General features: G+C 44.3%; 1 protein-coding gene across 2 annotated transcripts in view; it reads right to left on the bottom strand.

Annotated features, from left to right (window-relative positions):
* The window catches only part of SRGAP1 (SLIT-ROBO Rho GTPase activating protein 1), a 156,797-nt gene that overhangs the window by 66,952 nt on the left and 66,517 nt on the right, over positions 1-23,328 (bottom strand). For both annotated transcript variants that reach the window (XM_030002838.1, XM_030002839.1), the window contains exons 2-3: positions 9,448-9,643; positions 5,606-5,768 (exon numbers count right to left, since the gene is read on the bottom strand). In XM_030002838.1, the coding sequence (XP_029858698.1) occupies positions 5,606-5,768; positions 9,448-9,643 (359 nt within the window). The remainder of the gene's footprint in view (positions 1-5,605; positions 5,769-9,447; positions 9,644-23,328) is intronic.

Consider the following 23,328-nt stretch of genomic DNA (forward strand, 5'->3'; position numbering starts at 1 on the left):
GTACAAAGACCAAGGAGCACAGACACCCCTCATCACTACATTTCATATAGACTAACATTGGGTACTGCACACACCTTTTACAGGACTAGAGAAAGGGGTTGCTACAGATCCATGACTTTGTGCTATATTCCACATAGGAGACATCAGCAGGGGAGGGAACAAAACAACACTCTACTGGTAAGCATGGCCAGGAAATGAGAAAATTGTTTGCTCTTCTCATTACTACAATTCAAGCCGGAGCCAATCTTAGGATAGCATACAAACAGTATCCCGCTAGAGAATGTTGGGCTCACTTCATGGAAAAGTTTCATTTGAGAATCTACTGCCCACCAGCGAGGCAGAAAAAGCCAGTAAGGGCTACCATTGAGAAGCAGAATGAGTAGCTTCATCCTCTCGGGAGGAGAGAGGGGCAGAAAAAAGAGGGAGCAGAAAGAGCCAAGAAGCTCAGAGTGACTTTGCTGTTGTGTCCCCATATGTTGCTTGTGAGCAATGGGGCAATCCACTCTGAGACACTTTCCCTTTCTCCAACAGGCAGATTGGGGGGTTCAGAGCAGAATGATGGAGATCTGCTCTGATCATGGACTTGGTGTAGTTACTCTCCAGACTTCAAAGGGGAGCTAAAGCACCTCCAAAGATGTAGAAGCTGCTCCTGCAAGACTGAGGGAGAACTAAACCAAGATGGTAATAGTGATGCATAACACTATTAGGTTAATAAACTGGAAGATATATAATTAAATGATCTAATTATTGAATAGAGAGAAGCTTGATTAGATGGTATTTGGAAATTACTTAGAAAGACATTAAGTGCTCCTATGTGCAATGCTGTGAGAGCCAATGGAGTACAGATATGTCAGACAGGTGTATTTCCTGCTCTTGACCATGGACTTCAGTAAGATATTAAGCATGCTCTTGTTAGTCTTTATTTCTGAAATCTTCATAGTATTACTGTTCTTATTATTTTCATTTATTACTTATAAGAGAGAGTACATATTTCACAGAACACTATGATCAGTCTCCAGTGTAGAATTATCTGCAGGACTGAGACCATCTAAGGAATCTGAAGGTGCACAAGTCCATGGGACCTGATGAGATGCATCCATAGGTCCTGAGGGAACTGGCAGATGAAGTGGCTAAGCCACTATCCATCATATTTGAGAAGTCATAGCAATCCGTGGAAGTTCCCACTGACTGGAAAAGGGGAAACACAACCCCCATTTTTAAAAAGGGAAAAAAGGAAGACCTGGGGAACTACAGGCCAGTCAGTCTCACCTCTGTGCCCAGCAAGATCATGGAACAGATCCTCCTGGAAACTATGTTAGGGCACATGGATAATAAGGAGGTGACTGGTGACAGCCAACATGGCTTCACTAAGGGCAAATTGTGCCTGACAAATTTGGTGGCCTTCTACGACAGAGTTACTGCATTGGTGGATAAGGGAAGAGCAACGGACGTCATCTACCTGGACTTGTGCAAAGCGTTTGACACTGTCCCACATGACATCCTTGTCTCTAAACTGGAGAGACATGGATTTGACAGATGGACTGCTCAGTGGATAAGGAATTGGCTGGATGGTCGCACTCAAAGAGTTGTGGTCAACAGCTCGATGTCCAAGTGTAACCAGTGATGAGTGGCATTCCTCAGGTGTCGGCACTGGGACCAGCGCTGTTTAACATCTTTGTCGGTGACATGGACGGTGGGATTGAGTGCACCCTCAGCAAGTTTGCCGATGACACCAAGCTGTGTGGTGCAGTCGACATGCTGGAGGGAAGGGATGCCATCCAGAGGGACCTTGACAGGCTTGAGTGGTGGGCCTGTGCGAACCTCAGGAAGTTCAACAAGGCCAAGTGCAAGGTCCTGCACATGGGTCGGGGCAATCCCAAGCACAAATATAGGCTGGGCAATGAGTGGATTGAGAGCAGCCCTGAGGAGAAGGACTTGCGGGTATTAGGGGATGAAAAACTGAATATGAGCCAGCAATGTGCGCTCGCAGCCCAGAAAGCCTATCATGTTCTGGGCTGCATCGAAAGAAGTGTGGCTAGCAGGTTGAGGGAGGTGATTCTGCCCCTCTACTCCACTCTCGTGACACCCCACCTGGAGTACTGTGTTCAGCTCCAGGGTCCCCAACATAAGAAAGACATGGAGCTGCTCGAGCAGGTTCAGAGGAGGGCCATGAAGATGATCAGGGGGCTGGAGCACCTCCCTGATGAGGACAAGCTGAAAAGAGTTGGGGTTGTTCAGCCTGGAGAAGAGAAGGCTCTGGGGAGACCTGGAGACCTTATAGCAGCCTTCCAGTATTTAAAGGGGGCCTACAGAAAAGAATGGGAGGGACTCTTCATCAGGGAGTGTAGTGATAGGATGAGGAGTAACGGCTTGAAACTGAAAAAGGGTAGATTTAGATTAGATCTTAGGAAAAAATTCTTTATTGTGAGGGTGGTGAGGCACTGGAACAGGTTGCCCAGAGAAGTTGTGGATGCCCCATCCCTGGAAGTGTTCAAGGCCAGGCTGGATGGGGCTTTGAGCAACCTGGTCTAGAGGAAGGTGTCCCTGCCCATGGCAGGGGGTTGGAACTAGATGAGTCACCATCCCTGGAGGTATTCAAAAAGCGAGTGGACGGGGTACTTCAGGACATGGTTTAGTGGGCATGGTTGATGGTTGGACTTGATCTTGATGATCTTGAAGGTCTTTTCCAACCTAAATGATTCTATGATTCTATCTTTAAGGTGCCTTCGAACCCAAACCATTCTATGATTCTATGATATGGTTTCTCTCTAATCTGAAATCTGTGAACAGTGAACAAATCCCATACACTTTCATAGGGATGACACCCATTGAGACTGATTATACTTTTCTCCGACATAATTTTATTCCAAATCCAGTCTTTCATAAGTAACCTACAGAAAGTGACAGAAATTGGTTAAATATTCTATTTGATGTTTACAGATCTCCAACAAATTCCATGCCATTTTTTTAGGGAGAATACAGTTTTGATGGAGGAGAGTGTTGGATGTCACCTTTCTCATTCTAAGTGCACCTTCTCTTCGCTCCTGTGACCTCTCTCCTTCAAGGGGGACTGCAGTACAGGGCATGTGCATTTTGCACCTCATCTCTTTCTATTGCCTGGTGGACATCCATTAAGCAGTTCTGAGACAGTCTGCAACATACCTTAAGTTAGACTGCTCATGCACATCTGACAGAAATTATCACGGAATCATAGAATAGTTTGGGTTGGAAGGGACCTTTAAAGACCATTATGGTTGAAGCTGCCCATTTGGACTAAATGTAGATGTAGACAGCTTATGTTCTTCACCAATAAAGCAAGACAATTTGCTAACACCTTCACCTCCTGCAGAGGTCTTGGTTTTCTCTCTGTCCAATGTTGTTCACCTCATTTTATAACTCCCTTCCCTTTTCACAGAAAAGAAAGTGGAGCTTCATCATCATTCAAAGTATAATCAGTTCTGCAGCTGGGAACTAACAGCAAATAAATCACCAGCACTCTGCAGCAAGCCTGACGTTAAGAACTGTGCACACTGGGACTCAGTGGAAATACCAACCTTCTCCAACAAGTATTCATTCCTGACACACTGTCCTCAAAATGCGTGCTCAGAATCGATACTGGTGAACAACCACTGCCACGTTCAGGCCACATGCCCATGAAGCTCACTTACACCATGCTGAGGTGCCGTGTGTCTTCCTGCCACCCTTCCCCTCACATTACCAGCCTGGCTCAGATCCCTTCACACAGCCTTTGGTGATCTCACTCTGCCCATGCTCCACCTCAGCTAACAGCTGTTTGACGTGACACTATCATGCTGAGTGTCAGCTGGCAAACCCTGCGGAAAGGTAGGATAGGACTGTTGAGGATCTGGGCTCCACTAATGCGAGTTCCAGGTTATGCACAGCAGGACTCCCTCAATCTCCTTTCTCTTCTTTCCCCTGTAGAAGATCAAAGTTAGGAATAAAAAGGCAAGAGCAGCTGCTTTCTTTTCTTCAAGAAGCTATGCTAGAAAGAGAAAAATTTACGTGTTGCACGTTCCTGGGCACAACATGGAGGAAAGAGACAAGTCTGTCAGGAAGATGGGACAATATGCCTCCTGTTAATACACTGAAAATGTCCACATATTTTCCTCCTTCTGAGAGATAAGCTGCAGCAATCTCCATTAATAAGTTAATTGAATAAAGAAGGACACACACTTCTCCATGGAAAACTTTATCTAGATACTTTTGTACAGTCCATCTGGAGAGAAGGGAAGGAAAAGCAAGATTTCCAGTGCTAAAGAACTGAACTACGCTGAAAGCAAACAGGCTAGTCTAATAACACACACCTAGTGACAAACAGATTTCTGAGATATAACATAAACAACTGAAAAACTATTCCAGATTCAATACCAAAAAATTTCTACTGCTTCAAGCAAGTCTGAAATATCTCCACATAGACAGTACTGCAGCATGCTCAAATTGTTTTTCCCATTATCTTTTCAACTTCTATAATAAACTTCCATATCGGTAAGTTTAGTGGTTTATGAACTACAGTTTTATGCATCAGACATATTATATGAATCAACTTATATACCACTACTGACTGAGAAACTATACATTTCAGCTCTATTACTGTTACAGGTTTTAATGCACACCAATAAATTTGATTCATGTTTTTACTTTTTTTCCTCCTATATACTCCCTAAATAATTCTTCTCACCACCTCATTGCTATCTATCTAGGACTGTGATCAGGTATATGTGAAATTAGTTCCCAATTTTGAAAATATTAATCTGGTACCCTTGCCATTACTTAGTCACACACTTTACATTCTTTAACCTTTATTCTTTTTGAACTCTTTTTTGTATGACGCTTGCCTACCAGCATCCCACTGTGACTGACAGATATGCATTTATAATCTATTTTTATTTCAGAACATTATAGCAACAATGACTGCAAACACATTACGTAGATCTCAAACCAAGGCTGCCTAGAGTGCTTGCTTAGCACAAGAGGGATTTTCACATTGTATGTGTTATGAAAACATGTAACAGGCACATACAAGGACAAACATGCACAGAGACAATGCTTAAATGATCTCATAGAAGTAGTTACGTTATCAAAAGTGTATGTTCATATTTAATATTGGGAAGGAAACACTTTTAGGAGGATCACCGCATACGCTACCATCTTTACGCCAAGGCACTACAAGGCACACCCTTACTTTGGCTTGAGTTGGTTTCTCTCATGACAGAGTTACAATGAAATCCTATTTTTACAAATAATTCATTAATACAGCATTACTATTTTGGGATTCCTAAGCAAAACCTGTTTCCTTTCTGCATGGGTAGACAAGCGTGCTTTTGAGAGAACAGGTTTTTTTTCCCTGCCTTTTGGATATTTGCGATTCAGCTCTTAAGGTCACCAGCATATACAGCAGGTTCCCAGGCATTTCAGCACTAAGGATTTGCTCTGCGAGAACAGTCATTAAGAATTTATATGTGTGCTAAAACAGATTTTATGCTACGTGTGCTGAAACTTCTCCTCAGATGCTACATATTAGGACACTTTTGCCTCCCTTATGCATCTTACAAGCCTGGCTGAAGGACTGCAGGAGAGACATTACCTTCTTGAACATTCTGGTGGAGTCTTCGCTTATCTGCATGAACCGCATGATCACGTTGTTCAGGTAGATATCGCTCAACGTTGCATGGTCTTTGCTTTCTCTTCTCACTTGGTTCAGGAGTAAGTACCAGCAATTCACTGGCGACAAGAGGTTCTGGTCTTTCCTAAGGAGGAGATACACACGTGTATTATGTAGAGAAATGCAAAAGTTAGTTTATTAACACAAACATCTCCCTGACATTTACAGTCATAACTTGTCTTGTAAAAATGGCTGCTTCTGAAGAGTCGGTCAATCTGTTCTTGGAATAACTTGGGTTAGGCAAGCTTCAGATCAATTTTAAGACACATTCTACAAATCCCATGAGGCATGGATACAAAAATATAGAAAAAGCATAAGAATTCAGAACACTGCAAGCCACCTGAGTGTATAAAATAATCTTGCCACAAAGCTTACAGTTGCTTACAGATGGAGTACATGTAAATACTCAAAATCAATAAAGGTCACTGCTGAAAGAGTAACAGTAATTAATTTTTTACATTAGAAATAAACAAGCACTGCAAGTGCATCCCAAATCCTTCATGAGCAAAATTTCAGGTGTAGCTGTTTCAGTGCAATGGATTTGTGTAACTGCTGTAAAAGTAGAAGGAAATGTCAGAAACACACATATTCTGTGATCAGCATTCATGAATTCACAGCACTCATAAATACACTGCTACTGCCAGTCCCAGATGGCTCAATTAGAAGACAAACAGCAGGACTGGACTTCTTCCACAGCAGTCCAGTTCTGAATTTCCTTGACAGACTTTTTGCATTGTAGGCCCACTCCAAACTTTTAATATTGCAAAAAGTGAAATCACAGGTGACTTCTCATTCCTTTTACACAAAGCAAAATAAAAATACATGTAGTTCAGAAACGGTTTCACAGACAACAAAAACCTATTCATAAAATTTGCCTTATTCCAAATGTCATTGGAATTTTAATTTCAAGTTTGCCTTGCAACTAAGGAGAAGCTGGTGTCTCATGGCCTGGATAAGTGCACTCTTCGCTGGGTGAAAAACTGGCTGGATGGCCGAGCCCAGAGGGTAGCGGTGAATGGGGTGAAATCCAGTTGGCGGCGGGTCACAAGTGGTGTTCCCCAGGGCTCGGTGTTGGGCCCTGTTCTGTTTAATATCTTTATCGATGATTTGGATGAGGGGATCGAGTGCACCCTCAGCAAGGTTGCAGACGACACCAAGTTGGGGGGCAGGGTCGATCTGCTTGAGGGTAGGGAGGCTCTACAAAGAGATCTGGACAGGCTGGATCGATGGGCTGAGGCCAACTGTAGGAAGTTCAACAAGGCCAAGTGCCGGGTCCTGCACTTCGGTCACGGCAACCCCATGCGGCGCTACAGGCTTGGGGAAGAGTGGCTGGAAAGCTGCCCAGCAGAGAAAGACCTGGGTGTGCTGGTTGACAGCCGGCTGAGTAGGAGCCAGCAGTGTGCCCAGGTGGCCAAGAAGGCCAATCGCATCCGAGCCTGTATCAGAAATAGTGTGGCCAGCAGGAGCAGGGAGGTGGTTGTTCCCCTGTACTCGGCACTGGTGAGGCCGCACCTCGAGTCCTGTGTTCAGTTTTGGGCCCCTCACGCCAGGGAAGACATTGAGCTGCTGGAGCGTGTTCAGAGGAGGGCAACCGAGTTGGTGAGGGGCCTGGAGCACAAGTCTTACAAGGAGCGGCTGAGGGAACTGGGGCTGTTCAGTCTAGAAAAGAGAAGGCTGAGGGGAGACCTTATCGCTCTCTACAACTACCTGAAAGGGGGTTGTAGTGAGGTGGGTGTTGGTCTCTGCTGTCAGGTGGCTGGAGATAGGACAAGAGGAAATGGCCTCAAGTTGAGGCAAGGGAGATTTAGGTTAGGTATTAGGAAAAATTTTTTTACTGAGAGGGTTGTCAGACATTGGAATGGGCTGCCCAGGGAAGTGGTTGAGTCACCATCCCTGGAGATACTCAAAAAGCGAGTGGACAGGGTACTTCAGGACATCGTTTAGTGGCCTTGGTTAATGGTTGGACTCGATGATCTTGAAGGTCTTTTCCAACCTAAATGATTCTAAGATTCTAAGTGCTCTAGAAACTTGTTGCTCTCTTTTTTTTCTCTTGTGGAGGGATTCTCCTACAGTCAAAAGGATCAACCATGTGAAGATAAAACAGCCAGAGATGGTGATGAATTGAGGGAGAAACTCCTTCAACTCTCGATAAATCATTCTAATAATTAACTATTCTCACTGTTAGAAATATGTCCTTTAATTCCTCATCTAATTGTCTACCTTTAGCTTTCACCCTCAGAATCAAAGCAACAGTGAATGATTAACAGACAAAAGCCTTTTCTTAATCATCAGTGCTTTGCTTTGCTATGAATCAGAAGTGAGTTAAGGAAACTTCCCCATTTTGTTTGGGATGGACATCTTAACTGTGTTACTCACAGCAAGCAGCTTCAGGGTTTTATCAGCAAGGCCAGCCAACCCCTGAAGGGCCATGCTGATATTGCTTGGTCCTCACTGCTTCTGCATGTCCCAAAGCCAATCCCACAGACCTTCCTGCCTGTTCTGGGGGGAATGGTGGGAACAGCACAGGGGACCACCAGTTAAAGTGACTTTTGCTGCAACCTCTTCTCAAAGCAGAGAATTGCAGAACAAAGCCAAAGGCAGGACTCCAGTCATAACCCCCATGCACATCTGCCAGTCTGGATTTAACATGTTTAAGAATGAGGAAAGATGTTTGTATGCACAAGGCAAAAAGATTTTGCCACAAGCTGAATAAAATCCAGGGCGCTCTCTGAAGTGGTGACATACGCACACGTTGGTTATTTCAGAGAATCATCGAGTCACTTAACTGAATTTTAAGAAATATTTACTACTGCTCTTTGAACTGTGCAAGCTATATTTGGATTAACCTTTCCTTTGCCCGATGTGTTTGGAAAAGACTTTTGTCCTGAAACAAAAGTTCTATCCGTGTATTTCTAGCACAGCACTGACTGGACACTGGAAAAAGGTACTTTTTTTTCAGTTTTACAAACACAAAATATTGTTTTATACCCCTAAGCATAACAGGCTAATGCATTCATTAATCAGCTCAAGTCAGGAAAATAACCAGATGAGACTATGCCAGCAAGTAACGCATTTGAAATGTTTTAGAAAACATGCTCTACCCACGTTTTGCCAGATACTACCTGACGACTTTTGTTTTGCACACAAGTTACTATGCCATGAAAGGGATAGATTAAATTGTAAGCAAGGCATAACTTTCACATCTTCATTTTGAGGAATTAGAGGGGTCAAGAGGCAGCACAAGTTCACATGCAGCAAAAACAAATCAAAATAGTTTTCTTTCTTAATGTCTTTTTTGCCAAAATTCTTGTCCTTTTTTTTTTTTTTTGTGTAATGGTGATTGACCTTTATTTAGACACTTTCAAATCCTATCAACTCCACTGTAACAGATCCGCACACAGCTTTCAATCCTTTCTAGGGCTCTGCATCTCGTCTAGATACTGGCTGTATTTTGGGTGGTTTAAATTCTGTATGGTAGGTTAGGGATAATATTTGTGCAGCTTACCTTTTAAGAAACTGAAACCACTTGTCAGAAGCTTACATGAATAATTGCAGAGGGCCAAATCAACAAAACAGTATTTAGGCACCCGTCTACCTTCAACTGCAATGAGAACTGCTACGCTGCTAAATAGGGGTGGGAATTTCAAATACACTTTTGAACCTGGGCTCAACCTAGCAGTACTCAAAACCAGCAGAAGCAAAGGGCGGCAAAGCACTCCAGCAACGGCTAACATGCAAGCGAGGGGGAAGGAAATCTCTCTTACTTGTACTGCTGATGATCCTTTGTACTTCTCGTTTTTGCCATGAATCTCTCTGCCAATTTTTCCAGGTTTCGGGAATACTCCATCTCAATTTCCGACTTCTTGCGGAAGAAATCCTGCAGATCCTGAAGAAGCTGCACTCTCATTTCAGTCTGCTGCTCCAGGCATTTCTGCTGCTCGATGAGTTGAGCTCGGATCTCTAATGAAAGAAGCACATACCCACTCAGGTCAGCGAAAGCAAATGAGAATTGAGCGGTATCAACCAAAATTACAAACACTCCAGCATACTTCAGCCTCACAGCTACGCCAGCTGGATCTGGATGTCAGGTCCTGTGGTGGGACGCAGCAGTGGCAGCCCTCACTTCTGCCACCACATGCTTATGCCGTAGCATCCTCTCACCCGCCGTCTGTCTCACAAACGGCTATTACAAGGGCTCAGGACTCTGCTGGGCTCACGTGTGCAGAACACCTGCCTCCTCCTTCCTCTCCCATCCTCTTCCTGGCCTCTGGCATTAGCCCAACGTCTGGCTTGGAGTGATCTCCTTGCAGCAGGTGGTGTGCAACCATTTGAGCAGCAGCCCCTTCTGCTGCCCTGAAAAATGGCAGGATAAACAAGCACCCTTTGGGCTTGGGCCGGGATCAGCCTCCTGACTGCCAGGCAGATCATGCTGGTTGGTATCATCATGCGCACCATGGAAACAACCTTGTGATAAACTCTGGATGCACTATCCACCATAACTGTGCACAGCTGAGCTTCTGTATCTGCCCCACCTCTGCCAGGGCGGGAACTGCTGTACTATACATGCATTCACCAATATTTTACAGCGAATATAGAGGAAGAAGTGTACCTATATTTAGAGACGGCTATCTGAAAAATTGCACAAGGTTCCAGAGACTGTGGTATATTTATTAACATAAAACAAAATCAGGCAATTTAGAAGAGAATATATGCTCACAGTTATCATCTAGAGTAACAGGGAAAAGTGTCCAGATTTCTTAGCATTGTTTGCCACATGCACAACTGCTATTGTGGTAGGGTTTTTCTTTTCAGGTTGGTTTTTTTTTTTCTTTTTAACACTTTTATTTCTTGAGTGCTAAGCAGTTAATCACATTGTGGGAACACTTGGTCTAAAAACATCCCTCTGGTTCTTTTGAGAGACTGGTTTATTAGAGTTTTGTCAGCTGCCCAGGTATGGAGTAATCCAACATTGTGGACACAGGAGTAAATCTTTTGTGACCATAATATACATATATATTTTTTAAACAGTTTAATGCTGTAACAAGGACTTATCAATAGCAAAACAACATGCCAGAAGTGATGTCCATGTAAATGCAAAATTGCTGTGAACTTCTACTTGATTACTAATGATGTAACCATGCTGTGGGCAAGAACACGTTGGAAATCTTAGATGCTCACTGGTTTGAAACAGAAAAGCATTCTAAAAACCACTGCTAACATCACAGGGAACTGCAAACCAGTAAGTAATAATAACATTGCAAAAAATTATCTGATGCAACTAGGAACTAATGCAGTAATCCTTACTGATCTTAAAGCAGGTATGAAGGCAGAGATCCACTCTGCTGTGATTCAAATGTATAGTGAAATAAGCTAGTATGAGCACAGAAAACTGTTAAGCCAATATATTTACTGGAGGAGGGAGACACTGCAGTATTTTCTTCCAGATCTCCTTTGAGCTACCAGCTCCTGTGTTAATCATTAATGAGACCATAGTCTCATTTATAGTGTGGGAGGTGAACCAAAAAATTCATGATTTGGTTTTCATTTCATTTCAAATCAGTTTGTTGGAAAAGGACCATGCCTCCAGCAAGGATGAGCCACTGTAATACAACACTGTATCAATGACATTTATGTACATAGAGGAGAAAATCACATTGGAGCTGGAAGGTTATTAACAGAAACAAAACCCCAAGACTGCTTTTTTGGGTGTCCACTACTTTTAATATTGCAATCATGGAAAATTTCTGTGTATAGGAAACCAGTTGTACAGATTCACTGACCAGAGGCAGCAATTTTGCCCACAAACTAGAGTTTTGACTAAATCCAAATCCATGTACATGGTCCCTGTACTTTGGCCATCTCTCTCTCCTGCTACAGATTTTCTACCAGTTACTTTAAAAGCAGAGCTCTGTACAGAGCAACTATGTTCTGATTATTTTGTAGGTCAGTGGATCTTGCTGCTATAAATCTTCCTTTTTAGGCAGGCTTTTACCATAGCAACAGGAAAAAGAAAGATTTTAGAAACAGGAATATATGAATAGAGATACAAGAAACAACAAACAAGGGATGACAGATAAAATATAAGAAATTGCATTAGCTTTCTGATGCTGTCTGGATTTCCAGTGGACAGTCGTGGCTTCCTTCAAACTTGTATATTATAAAACAAAATAGGAGCATGATGTCTGAAAGCTGATGGTGGCTGGAGGTGTCCAAGCTCTGAGTAAGGTGGTAAGTTAGGGGTTCAGGGGGACTGCAGCTTTATGAAGGAAGTTCCACAATTTCTGGCTATTTGAATCTCGGCAAGGAGAAAGAACATGCTGGTTCCAAAAGGCTGAAGCTCTGGCCTCCCACTGGAGGATAAAAAGGGGAGATGCACATCCCACTCATGCCAGCTGAACAGAGTCTGTCCAGAAGAGACTTCAGCATAGCAGTTCTCCTTCCAGTCTTTCACATCCTTCTGCTTCTGCACTTTTTAATTCTTCTTTTACTAATAACGTGAGTAATGCCATACTGGCAGGCTGAGGAGATGGCAATGAATAAGAAATCAGATCAGCAAATGTTGTGATTTTAACTTTCTGACAAGAGAAAGCTGTGGATTTAAAAAAAAACAAACACAAAACCCTAATATAAAAACCCCAACAAACATTGGCATAACAGCCAGCCAGCCTGAGCAGCTGTGCATCACAAAAATCACAACTGTCCAAGTACTATTAACTAACATAGACTACACATTACCTACTGCTACGGAAAAATGCACCAAGGCAATGCTATCTTCTTTAACCAATCCACATGTGTGATTTCCCTAGGGCTACAAAGAGTGGCATGGAAAATTGTTGCACTGTATTCAAAGAAATAAATATCCAATACACCGAGAAGGTGCCAAGTTAAAAACTAGTAGAGCCCAAACTCCACAGATATGGAGACAGGTGCAGCAGGCAACAGAAGGGTGCCTGTCTTTACTCTATTTTGTTGGCACATTTAAATTCAAAGTCAAACTGATACCAGCTGTAATGGACAATGACATTGTCCTATTCTGCTCTGCAGGGTGGCTGATGTCAAATGACTGCCAGGCTATTTTGTGCCAGGAAGAGACACGTTTAAACCCTGGATGAATTAACACCTTCTCCTTCTCTGTACAGCAGCTTTGAGTCATACTCACTAGTTTTCTAGCTAAGGGCTGGTTCGAAAGGAATCTCATCCATTTACACTGCAGCTTAAACAGACTGAATTCACATCAAGTGGAACCCCTCCCGCCCGCCTTTGTCCAACACTTGCATACAGAACCAAAGCAAGGAAGCAGCTAAATGTGACCGTAGTTAAATCAATAACCTCTGAGTAAAGTTTTATTTCTAAAGACTTTAATGTCAAAAATTATTTCAGTTATACCCTCATGGACACCATCCTCTAGAATTACTGCATTAAGTATAAAATTAGGTTTTGTTTGTGGCAGCCTTCAAGATGTAACTCTAACCTTTCAACAAATCTTTGTTTTCTTCTGACAGGAGGTTAAATCAGTGCACTATGAAAAATAAAAGGAGCAAGATTATAGCTGTTTTGAGAGTTAAGTACAGAGTGGATGAAGCTGAACTACTGACATCACCCAAATCATAATCAGAAATAAACTCGTCAAGGTTACCTCTTTGCACACAGTACAGTATTACAACTAATGACTTACATAGTACTGCAGTAATACACCACATTACCCTGGCGAAGATATGTGTAACCAGTTATAGGCCAGTGCCCCACCTAAAGGCACCCGTGGTGAGATATACTGCAATGTGGCACACAATGATGATGCTGGCCACACACCAGCAAGGAACAAACCTCGTCACCTTCACTTCCACACACACCAAAGCACCAGGCGGCATCAAACATCCCCAAAAGCCACAGGAAACCCCCTCCTGAGCTCAGAAGCCAGACACCTTGTAAATACACAGTATTAACCAAATTAACCTGCTGCCAGACCAACACTTTGCGTGCAGACTGCCACCGTGCCACAGCACTCCCCACTGCAATGCACGTAACCCTGCCCTGCAATGCTGCAGTGCTTCTGCCGCGCCGCACTAGGCTGTGCCTGGTCTTGTCGGCACTCGGACACTGTCCAGACCACCATGAACCCTCACTACCAACTCTCGACCAAAGCAACTCTAATGAATGCTTCGTGGTGCTGTTACATGCCTGCTGCAAGCTGCTTCCCGCCCAAGCCGCCCCAAGAGCTGTTGCAGCCTGCCACCCTTAACTTCTGTTTAAGTGGAATTAACTTATGTGCTCGCAGAGCAGCCCTGCCATGGTTTTTGGTGTTTGCTGAAAGCTCTGGAAGGTGCTGCAGAGCCAGACACCTCTCCCTGGTCACCCCCTCGGCTGCACTGCAAGCCTCCCACCTGCTGCCTCACCCTGGCCCGCAAGGAGCTCTATTTAAGTGGTGATTACAATACACAAACTACGAAGACACATTAATCCAGTAGTATTACTGGGTAATAATACAAACACCCTCAGGGGCCCATCCTGTGAATGATTACAAAAGCAAGTAGCTCATCAGAACTATTTGAGAGTACAAATAGGCTCTCACAAGGCATAGTTATGTTTGTAGGTTTTATCTGCTCAGGTAACTTCAAAGCCGTATCACCTCCCATCTTTCCTTAAATAGCTCCTTCACAAAAAAAAAAAAAAAATTTAGATTAGTTTTAAAACACTCAGAAATGTCTCATCAAATGGACTAAGGACAATACATGGTATCTTAGACTTTGTATTTCCAAACCATTACAACTTAGCCATATTTTTACCCCAGTGAGCTATCGACACACATATCCCTCATTCTCACATTCATGATATCCAGATCGTATTTCATAGAAAAAGATTCAGACCTTAAATCCAGCCTAGATATCATCTGGTGACCAACGTGCATTTGTAATTAAGCACATACTGGAGCATTAATCATCTTGCAGTACCTCCTTGAAGATACTTGAGTCTTACATGACTCTCACTGCGCCTCAGTTACTCAGCGTAAGAATGGCTCGTGTCTGAGCCTGCTGCTAGAACCTGGGGGGCTGCATCGGGGGACTGATCTTTCCAGTTTCATCCCAGGCTTCTGCCTTTGTAAGGACCTGCTTTTGGCTTCTCTGTTGAGATGCGTAGAGCTTTGGTCCAGCTGAATGCAGCTGGCCAACATCTGCAGTTTAGGTTTTGTTTCAGGAAAGCGCTTTGCTCCAGCCCACTAAAGATGCTGCCAGCAGAGAAACTACAACAGCCATCACTGAGAGGGGCCTGGAGATGCTCCTGTGCACAGTTAATAGTCCTTAATGCCATGTCACCCCTAGGATCAACGCTCCCACACCTTCCAGGGATGTTATTCTGCCTCTCAACAGACAAGAAGATAAAGATGATGAGAGGTATCAGCCCTGTGGTTGGTGCTCTGGCCCTGCTGCTGATACTCCTCTCTGAGATACACAGCCTAAAGGTACTAGTGCTGGACAAGCTTTTATTTCTCAGAACCATGGCTAAAAAGCTATTTAAGTGTTTCTATGACAAATGGTGAGGGAAGCTCTGTGGTCGGCAGGGAATCTGGCTCACGTTCTCCAGGTCCTTGCTGCCATTTTCTGGACCACAAGCAGGAAATTCCACTTCAAAAGCCAGGAAATTCCACCAGCCTGACAGCTGATGAGAGATGCTGGGATGAGGATCTCGCAGGCTGCTGCAGAAATGCCTTTAAATAGATCATGAGCCTGTCCCACAACATTAACTTTCTAAGACAGACTAGTGGGAATCACTTCCCTGTGTTCAACGCTCAAGTAAGAAGCATGGCTGCATAGACAGTGATGCCCTTGAGCTTCTGAAGGCAGGACTTCTGTGGACTTTGTTTTTCCCCGTAGGTGATTTCACTTAGGACATTGAACATATAGCTTTATGCATGTTCCCACTTAAAGTGAAACCTCTGCAATGCACACCCCAGCTCTAAATTTACCATTTGGCTTCATGCCATTTCCCAGAGAATTCATTTCAGGCTTTTTGTTTGTTTGGGGATTTGGGGGGATGTCGTTGTGGTTGCCATCGAAAGAACACGTCTCCAGGCTGTAGTAGCCTGTGGAAACGGATGGGGAGTGAGAATCAAGCCTGGGATCTGAAGGGCTGTATGAAAGGTCAGGAATCCGAAGCCCCTGTTGACATCTGTCAACCCCTTTAAAAACTGTAAACCTTATTCATTCAAGCACTTTGGCAAGCTTAAAGATAAAAACAGTCCTCGTGCAGCCATTAGCAGGGAAGCTGGTGTAGAAGCCATTTGCAGGATGAAGACAATTGTTTACAGGTCACTTCAGTCATCATGCTGAAACAAAGAGAGCAGAGAAAGAACAAATCCTCTCCTTGCAGCTGCAAACTTCATTCTACACATTCAAGTAAACACACTCCTACCTACTGCAGCCACAGACTAAGCAACAACATGCCCCCAGTGAAAACTGTGTAACTGGGGGATCCCAGTGGATGGGATCCAAAAGGGGTGGCTGCATTAGGGCACCTTCCACCTTCCAGTTCCCCTTGAAATGGGAAGACATGGCTGGAAGAGCCAAGAAAACCTCTATATGTAGCTGAAGAAGCTTTTCTTCTTGTTGTTCTTGGACTAATGCCCTCCTGCTATTCGCAGCCACAGCTGCTGGTCACTTGGCTGCCTACAGTCCAAGCCTGAATGGAGGGCAGCATGCCAGCTCACGACTTGGCAGGACACTTCTTGCCATGGTGCTACTGCCAAGCGACCGTGGATTTAAGCAGGCAGTCTGCCTGCACCACATTTTGAGTGCCACTGCTTTTGCAGCAACTGCTCCTTTGCACCTGTAAGTGCTGGCACTATGTCCTACCAAATCTTGAGCACAGCATACTTTGTCCTTCTGGTCACAGGAGCTGGGATTCTGAGGACAAAAACTTCTATCCCTCAGAGGAGAGGAAACTTTGTTTTGCTCAACAGTAAAATCCCAGCCCATCCCAAAACACTGCCGACCATAAGAGAAGAAAGCAAAGCGCAAGATGCCTCCTCTGCCTCAACAGTCTGATGCAAAGTCCTGCTGTGGGTGCAGATGCTCTCCTGCAAACCAACTGCCCCACCTCCAGATAAGCAAATCAGCTCCGCAAACCACCAGCACACAAAAGAAGAGCAAAGAATCCACATCAAATAAGCCCCAAAACACATTTAAGAAGAACAAAACAAAGCAGGAACTACCCCAACTGTGGCATTCATGGCAAAGGTCTGTAGCCTGAGAGAGGAAAGAAAAGAAGAAAAGAGAGACAGACAGACAGACAAGAAGCCTGTGTGCATCTTTGTCTGCCAAGCAGACAGTCGATCATGCAGTAGGTGTCTAAAAAGCCATTTAGGCCATCTAAACTGTCAAGATCTATGTGACAACTTATTCTGAAGCTTCTGAAGGGCTTCAACCATCTGGGTTTTTTTAATGCTCATTAAAGATACCATGACCCTTTCCTTGCAGACTTAAATTTTGGCCACATGAGAAAATTAAAAGGAAACTCAGCATGCCCAAATCTTTCTCCTCTTCTCACCAGTGAGGTACCTGCCAGCAGAACAGAAAAATGACTCATGGCTCTCCTCTGAATAATTCTTTGCAGCAACGTCTGGAATGCCAGATTGACATGAGCACTCCACAAGGAAAAAAAAACACAAACCATTGTATTTGGTTTGCGTGGCAAGGTTTTGGTAGCAGGGGGGTTACAGGGGTGGATTCTGTGAGAAGCTGCTGCAAGCTTCCCCTGTGTCCAACAGAGCCAATGCCTGCCGGCTCCGAGACGGACCTGCCGCTGGCCAAGGCCGAGCTCATCAGCAACGGTGGTAGTGCCTCTGGGAGAACGTATTCAAGAAGGGAAAAAAGTTGCTGGGACAGACAGAAACGGCAGCTGGAGAGAGGAGTGAGAACATGTAAGAGAAACAGCCCTGCAGACCCCCAGGTCAGTGAAGAAGGAGGGGGAGGAGATGCTCCAGGCGCCGGAGCAGATTCCCCTGCAGCCTGTGGGGAAGACCATGGTGAGGCAGGCTGTCCCCCTGCAGCCCAGGGAGGTCCACAGTGGAGCAGATCTCCACCTGCAGCCCATGGAGGTCCACGGTGGAGCAGATCTCCACCTGCAGCCCATGGAGGTCCACGGTGGAGCAGAAATCCACCTGCAGTCCATGGAGGTCCACGGTGGAGCAGATATCCACCTGCAGCCCATGGAGGTCCACAGTGGAGCAGATCTCCACCTGCAGCCCGGGGAGGACCCCACGCCGGAGCAGGTGGGTTCCCGAAGGAGGCTGTGACCCCGTGGGAACCCCGCGCTGGAGCAGGCTCCTGGCAGGACCTGTGGCCCTGTGGAGAGAGGAGCCCACGGAGCAGGTTTTGTGGCAGGACTTGTGACCCCACGGGGGACCCACGCTGGAGCAGTGTGCTCCTGAAGGACTGCAGCCCGTGGAAGGGACCCATGCTGGAGCAGTTCGTGAAGAACTGCAGCCTGTGGGAAGGACCCACGTTGGAGAAGTTTGTGGAGGACTGTTGCCTGTGGGAGGGACCCCACGGTGGAGCAGGGGACGAGTGAGGAGTCCTCCCCCTGAGGAGGAAGGAACAGCAGAGACAATGTGTGATGAACTGACCCCAACCCCCATTCCCCGCCCCCTGCACTGCTGGGGGGTTAGGTAGAGAATTCGGGAGTGAAGCTGTGCCCCATAATAAGGGAGGGATGGGGGAAGGTGTTTTAAGATTTGGTTTTATTTCTCATTACCCTACTCTGGTTTAATTGGGAAGAAGTTAAGTTAATTTTCCCCAAGTCTGTTTTGCCCGTGATGGTAATTGGTTGAGTGATCTTTCCCTGTCCTTATCTCAACCCACAAGCCTTTTGTTATATTTTCTCTCCCCTGTCCAGCTAAGGGGAGGAGTAATAGAGCAGCTTTGATGGGCACATGGTGTCCAGCCAGGGTCAACCCACCACAACCATACCCCTTCCTGGCCACAGATTTCTCTAAGTCCATTATTTAATTTGGTTATTACAGACTGCTGTGATTGCTCTAATCGGTAGATGAAATGTATCCTTCCTTGTGGTTATTTTCTCTGTATAGAAAATTCTTTCTTTACAGAACACAGACTGTCTCTTAACTATTCAAGAGCATTCACTCAGTACATGCTCTATGCTATATTCTTGTTACATACTTGCTCTTCTGTGTTTACACTGTAAATTCTACATTTTAACTAGCACCTAAGGACATGTTATTTCAGCTATGCCCCTTCATAAAGTGGAACAAAAGAACCCCTTCATTTCCACAGCAATAAAAGCAGTTTTAGCATCAACTGATGGTCAAGTTCACATCTCCCAGAAAATTCATGTCAGCAAAAGGTCAAGGCTTGTAAGCTAAATTCTGACCTCCCCGAAGTAGAGATTTGTCACTAACTTTACTCATGCGGAGATTACCATCTTTACTTAAACTTACAAGTAGCTTACTCTCATCCAATGAACGTACTGCTATCAGAGCAGGCAGTCTTTTTCCCTCTAACATCCAGGCTATACAACTCTCCCAGGTCACCACATCTCAGTACCAGAACATCTACAGACAGAAGGACTAACCCATTGAGGGAGAAGAAGTGTTTCCTGTCGGTTATGCTCCATGGGTATTGTCAGAGCAGGGAAGAGAACAGCAGGCATAGCTCAGACCTTTCATGTCAGTGCCATTACAGATCAGCCTCAGACTCTTTTGAAATCTTCCCAAAAGCTGGTAGCTATAGTCAAGATCATTTCCCAGCAGCAGCTTACACTGGTGAGTGAAATACTACATTCTTACCAGGCTCGGCAGGAGCACGCATGAACTCTTTGGAGATTGCTTCCCATTTTGCACTGACAGCAGTGTGCAGGTGGGCAGGGTGGAAGCGGCCAGGCTGGAGAGCAGCAGAGCTTGGCACGCACGTGCCATTGCCACAAGACTGGGACTGTGAGAGAAACTCAGCCTTATGAACGGGATGATCTTTGGGGATCAGCAGAGAAGCTGTTCTGAAGTGAACAAACCACTGCTGGACAGGTGGGGTGGTTTACTGCTGCTGAAATGCTGTATCTGTTCAGCAAATTAAATCAAACTACAAGGTATCATTTTTCTGGGTGACAGTCAATTCTCTTGCTCTTCATAGACAAACTGCTGGCAGGTTTTATCTTTCTGTATGTATAACACTTGTCTGTTGTGCTTTTATTTCAGGAAACCTGGAACTTCCAGAAAAAGATCTCCTTATTTTTGTAGAACTTCTCTACCCGTGAATTCACTATTTTAATGAAGAACTCATAATATTTGCTTTTTAAAAATTAGTATAATAATTTCTCCTCAGTTTGTGTTTTGTTACTTTCTTGTAAAGCCAGAACAGACTTGAAGACATAGTTACAAAGTTCCCAACCACTCAGGGCACCCTCTATAGAGCTAATTACCTGTACAATGAAATAAGCAACATAAGGTGAACTGTCACTGAGCCTCTGCCAATGGAAAATGACCACGGGAGTGCAAAGAAGTCAAGAAATGCATCTTAATCAGCATTCCCCCAAACTATGTGATTTCAATTAAACTGCCAGGCCCAGTGCCCCACCTCCAGGGGTATTTCTGGGCCCACAGCCCTAAGCTTCTCGGGTACTAGATGTGGTTGCCAACTGGCCATAGAGTCTCCTTATGAGGTGGTGTGGACTGCTGCCCTCCAAAGAGCTCCTGTGAGATGAGTGATGTACCCGTCAGACTACAGCAAAAAATGGCAAGAAATGGAGAAGAAAAGGAGCAGCAGCTGGTAGTCTTAAAGTTGATGGTAAAATGTAAAAGCAATCCTGGATGTATGCAGGTTTACAGACCTTGGGACCACCATCGTTGACTTTGTACTAAACTGCAGGCAAGTTTGTTAAACAAACCCATTGCTTGCCATGGAGGACTTCTGGATAATCTTTTGTTTCCCACATGCAACCATATTTGGTCACTGCTATATCAGTTTTCGCAATTTCCCCTGTAAGCAGCAGCAAAGAGGAGGAAATTTTAAGGCAGACAGAAGACTCAGTAGTCCTTTCCTTTCCCATTTTACTTTGCACTTTGGAGATGGTGTTGCAAGCGTGCAGGAGCTGCTGAAGCACTAGGGAACCTTGAGTCCTGCCTGACACTGCTTAATTATCTCAATGTGGCAGATTTAGGTCCACTTTTTTCACCCCTCTCCAGCACTCAGAAATTATTGTAGTGTTTTTATTAACTTATGACTCCTCTAATTAAATTTAGATGGCAAAAAATATCTAAAACTGATTTCAGACTTCCGTAAATGCTATGATTTTTCAGAATAATACCCAAGTGCCAGTTAGAAAATAAGATCTGTAGTGAAAGCAAGTTCCCAGTTACCCTGGAAATAATTCAAGGCAACTCCACTCTTTCAGCACCCTAATTTTAGATGCCCTTTCTGCTCCCTGTTTCCCCAAACTCCAAGAGTTTATCTTCTTGAAAGACGTAATGTGACAATTCAAAACCCATTCCACATCATTCTGCCCTAGCCAAGATTAAGCAGAAACAAGTAGTCAACTACTAGGTGCTGCAACAGTACAAGTAGCATATGTATGTTCTCACTGTTGAGTCTGTGCGCTAAACACAAAATATTTGGCAGCTGTAGCATCTGCTTTCGAAAGGTTCTTCTAAAGTTTCTTCAAAGTGCAGAACACAGTTTAGAGGCGAGTATGCAGCAGAAAAATTAATCAGTTTGTCACGATCTGAATAGTAACGAAAACCTAATGATCTTAATCAGCTTCCTTACTTGTAAGCTGGGTGAAGCCAGGTTAAGTGCCTGTGCCGGCTGCCGCAAGGCTGAGGATGGAGGTGACTCTGGGCAGCACAGCAGTGTCTGCTCTGCGACAGACACTGCATCACCCATCCGCTGACGCCTCCTGAAATGACCCCAGGCTTGGTGCTGGCACACATCCTTTACCTCCAGAGAAGCAGAAACCTCCCTACCACACAGATGTGAGCACCATTTCATTTTGTTAAGCTCACAATAAAACCCTTCCTTCTTAATATCTCAGGTGGACACCTGACAAGTGAAAATGTCTGAAAGCTTTTTCTAGAAATTAAACCTTGAGAGATGTGTCTTTTCTTGACAAAAAATAAATTATTCTGAACATCTGGCAGGTGACATAGCTGTTGAGATGAGTGTTACGCTGGTAGCAGCGCAGGGCAGGAACTCCTGAGCAGCAGGACGAGCGGGAAAGCCATGAAATCTGCACATCAATCAGATATGGCCTCTCCTGTACGTTGATGACTATCACTGCGATAAGACTCAGGAATTAATAACTAGACAAAATGCCCTCCCTACATCCTGTGAAAATGATTCTCCATGCATGGCACATCTTTAAGAGGTCAGTAAAACATTTTTAGTACGACACACACCCCGCTGCATGCCATAAATAAAAGCACACATTTGACCCAGCCATGACTTTCAGTGACAGCTTTTTAAGTCCGAAGGTGAAGTCACAGTCCAGTTAAGGAGAAAAAGGAAACCGCGGTTTGTGCTCTGTGTGCCAGGATTTTACCCACATGCTTTTTCAGCCCAACCCGCCTAACATGCAGCAAAATACTTTCACTATTGCTCATTTATCTTTGGCACATTAAACTCCTGAAAACCGCAAATTTAACATATTGAGCACTTTTGTGTTTTTCTTCTAAAACTTTGTATTTTTTGCTGTGACAGATCCATGATGCTCCTCTTCACTGAGACAAACAGCTATGCCACTGTGATGCCTTCAACACCAGTTTTAAAACTTTATGTCCATATCCCATACTGATTACTCACGTGAGTACATCCTTGTAGTCGCATAAGGTCCTGCCTACTCTAGTCAACGAAGTGGGGCAAAGACACTGTCTTGGGCAACAAGCCAGAGCTGCACAGTCTGGTTTAGTTGCTGGCACACTTCTGGGCACAGCGTTAGCCCCTGCCCATGAGCACCCTCCTTGCCGGCACCGGCTGCGCAGGGCTCAGGGGACAGCACGGACCGGAGACTGTCCCCATCACCCTGCACCAGTGAGGTGTCCCCACGGCAGTGGGGGACTGGAGCTCCTCCCTCACCCACTCAGTGCTGAGCGAAAGACGGTGTCTACCACCCAATATATCTTTGAACTAAATCATATCACCACACTTCATAATCCTTGTACAGATTTATCTGTACAAATGCAAACCTTGCTGGGGAATATGTCTGTCAGACCAGACAGACCTCAACGTGCATCATTTTTTAGTAGGGACGTGGCCTGAATCTGCAAAAGGAAAGTCCCAGTGTGTGATTACTGGTTCTCTGAGCATGACTATGGTATTATCCAAAAATATATTTCAGTGTCTTCTCTCAATTTCACAGAGCAAATAATATTGAATTTGACTCAATAGATGATTTAAGAAAAATCACAACATTGCATTCTGAGAATGAAAAAAAAAAAAGTTTCATATGCCAAACTTTGAGCAGTAAAAGTTAGTATTTTTACTAATTAAACAAAACAGTAACTCAGTAAAAAAATTTTTTTACAGTAAAAAATGTAAAATGATAATCACCATATTGGTTGATTATAACTATCAAAAAATTATTAGTAACAGCCAGGTATTTTTATATGTCACTGAATTAATAAGATTATATAAATTCTGCCAAGC

Source organism: Aquila chrysaetos, chromosome 26 (assembly GCF_900496995.4).
Source record: "Aquila chrysaetos chrysaetos chromosome 26, bAquChr1.4, whole genome shotgun sequence".
Lineage (NCBI taxonomy): Eukaryota > Metazoa > Chordata > Aves > Accipitriformes > Accipitridae > Aquila > Aquila chrysaetos.